At 45.6% G+C, this 2,275-nt stretch overlaps 1 protein-coding gene across 1 annotated transcript; it reads right to left on the bottom strand.

The window, feature by feature from the left end:
• On the bottom strand, positions 1–1,820 carry LOC120924999 (trimethyllysine dioxygenase, mitochondrial-like). Its single transcript, XM_040335913.1, has one exon. It carries the CDS (start codon positions 1,380–1,382, stop codon positions 321–323), a length of 1,062 nt encoding a protein of 353 aa, XP_040191847.1. The 5' UTR covers positions 1,383–1,820; the 3' UTR covers positions 1–320.
• Positions 1,821–2,275: the final 455 nt, after the last annotated feature.

Raw genomic sequence — 2,275 nt, forward strand, 5'->3', positions numbered from 1 at the left:
CAACTCAATTTTAAATAACACGAGTCTAATTAACAAATGCTGCCAAGTCTACACTATAAAATAATAACATAAAACACAAATTAAAATATTGATCTTGTCAATCAAATAAATTATGCTCATGTTGGTGAAGTACCAAAGAATGGTTAGCATTCTGCTAAAATTGATTGATCATTCTGCTAAAGAGAAGTGATGTTCCACAAGCTTGAAGGTCCATTGGTCGGAGGCAAAATAGATGGATCTACTGATAAGAGTATGGTGGTTTGGTTATATGGCTTAGTCTTTTCATTGGTCTTGAAGTTCCTGCTTGCACTTTAGGGCTCTCATGCTTTCAGGCCTAGTAAGCGAGCAATGTTTAGCACATCATCCCTAGTGAGATAACAGCCACAAAGTTGCCTGTAGCCTGTGAAAGACTCCCGTCCATGTAAGACCCTCCAGTTATCAACAAAAAGCACCTTGCCGGGTTTCAGTTTCACCCACAGCTCATTTTCAGGCCTCCTCAGCTCATTGGTTAGGATTCGGTGTGCAGAATACCATTGGTGCACTAAATCATGGGGCACTGTGTTGATGACAGCACGATCATAGTTGTTGTATCTAATCATATACAGCTCTTTATTCCCCGGATAAACATTCAGTACTGGTCCAATCCCCACCATGTGGTTGTGACTCGAGCCAACATTTTCAATGTATTCATGTTTCAGTGGCACAGTACTGAGGAGGTCAAAGTCTTTAAGGTGACGCTGACAAACTTGTTCAGCAGCGTGAAAGCCATCTACCAACAGGGTGCGCCCTCCTGTGCCTTCATGCCGCAGACAGTGGAAAAGCTGCATGCCACAAGGTTCCTGGAAGTAGGTGGTATCTGTGTGCCGATCAAGAGCCAATTTTGTGTAGGCTGTGTCTCCCCGGGAGAAGTCAGATGTGAGGTCCCACATTTTACCATAGATGGTTTCCCGGATATGACTAATTCTCTGTGCAGTCCTCTCTGTATCCTCCCGGGTTGCTGGAACATCATCGACAAAGGCGATGCCGTACAGTAAAAAGTTCTTCAGACATTCTTGAAGTCCTTCATTTGTTTCAAGGAATTCGGAGTAGCTGATAGATGGCACATTTGCTTCCTTGTAAGTGTTTGCACTCCATAAAATTCGAGGCTGAACAAGTTGCTGTTTTTGTCCTTCATAGCTATTCTGTGATAACCATTCTAATCCATATTTGGTCATGTGCCCATCTGGCCATGTTAGATATATGGTGGTTTCATCTATTCGGACCTGTGCAGGTCTGATGTGCAGTTCTACGCTGGCTGTGTCCAAACTGCGCTGGTTGGTCTTGGAGTTGAAACAAGAAGCCGAGCGGCAGTGATCTCGCAGCCACACGTAGTCAAAACGCATACATATTCCAGAGTAAAGCAGTTCAAAGTGATCTTGGTGTAGGACCCAGGATCACTCTTGTGTTGCTGGAGCTGTGCTGAGCCAGCGATTTCTTACCCCTGTCGATCTGCAGAACCTGGCTGATCTATAATTCTGTCCTTTGGCGGCCTTTGTTCCGAGTCTCCTAGCCTCTGAAAAGAGTCGTGCCAGCCTGTGACTCCACATTCTGTTCCAGAGGAAAATGGCATCAGAGCCAGGCAAGCAAGATAATCTGATTGTGCAAACCAGATGAAGTCTTTTCTGGAGCTGTCCTCACTCTGTGCTCTTGCTGACAGTTGAAGATCTTTGTTCAGCTCCTCGATGGTCCTTGCCTTTTCTTGTCTGGTATCAAAGGTTGCTGACACGTCTGGGGCCCCTCCAGCAATTCTTACTTGGCTGTACAATTCAACCGCACAGTTCAAGTCCCTATCAACATCATCCTTGATGCTATTCTTCTCTTAGGCCTCGTACACACGACAGAGTTTCTCGGCAGAATTCAGCGAGAAACTCGGTCAGAGCCGGATTCTGCCGAGAAACTCTGTCGTGTGTACACTTTCAGCCCGATGGAGCCGCCGAGGAACTCGTCGAGAAAATAGAGAACATGTTCTCTATTTTCTCGTTGTTCTATGGGAGAACTCGGCCCGCCGAGCTCCTCGGCGGCTTCAGGGCTGAACTCGCCGAGGAACTTGACGTGTTTGGCACGTCGAGTTCCTCGGCCGTGTGTACAAGGCCTTAAAGTGGATGTAAACCCAAAAAAATGTTTTTTTTTTTTTTTGATGTCACAATGTAGAGAATAATATTTCCTATCATCTGTGCCCAGTCTTGCCACACAGAGTTAATCCAGCGCTGAGCAATCCTCTTTTTATTGTACAGTG

The sequence above is a fragment of the Rana temporaria genome, chromosome 1 (genome assembly GCF_905171775.1).
Source record: "Rana temporaria chromosome 1, aRanTem1.1, whole genome shotgun sequence".
In the NCBI taxonomy this organism is placed as follows: domain Eukaryota; kingdom Metazoa; phylum Chordata; class Amphibia; order Anura; family Ranidae; genus Rana; species Rana temporaria.

Excerpts from the sequence above, each read along its gene's own strand:
- LOC120924999 (XM_040335913.1), bottom strand. The coding sequence starts at position 1,382 with ATGCGTTTTGACTACGTGTGGCTGCGAGATCACTGCCGCTCGGCTTCT.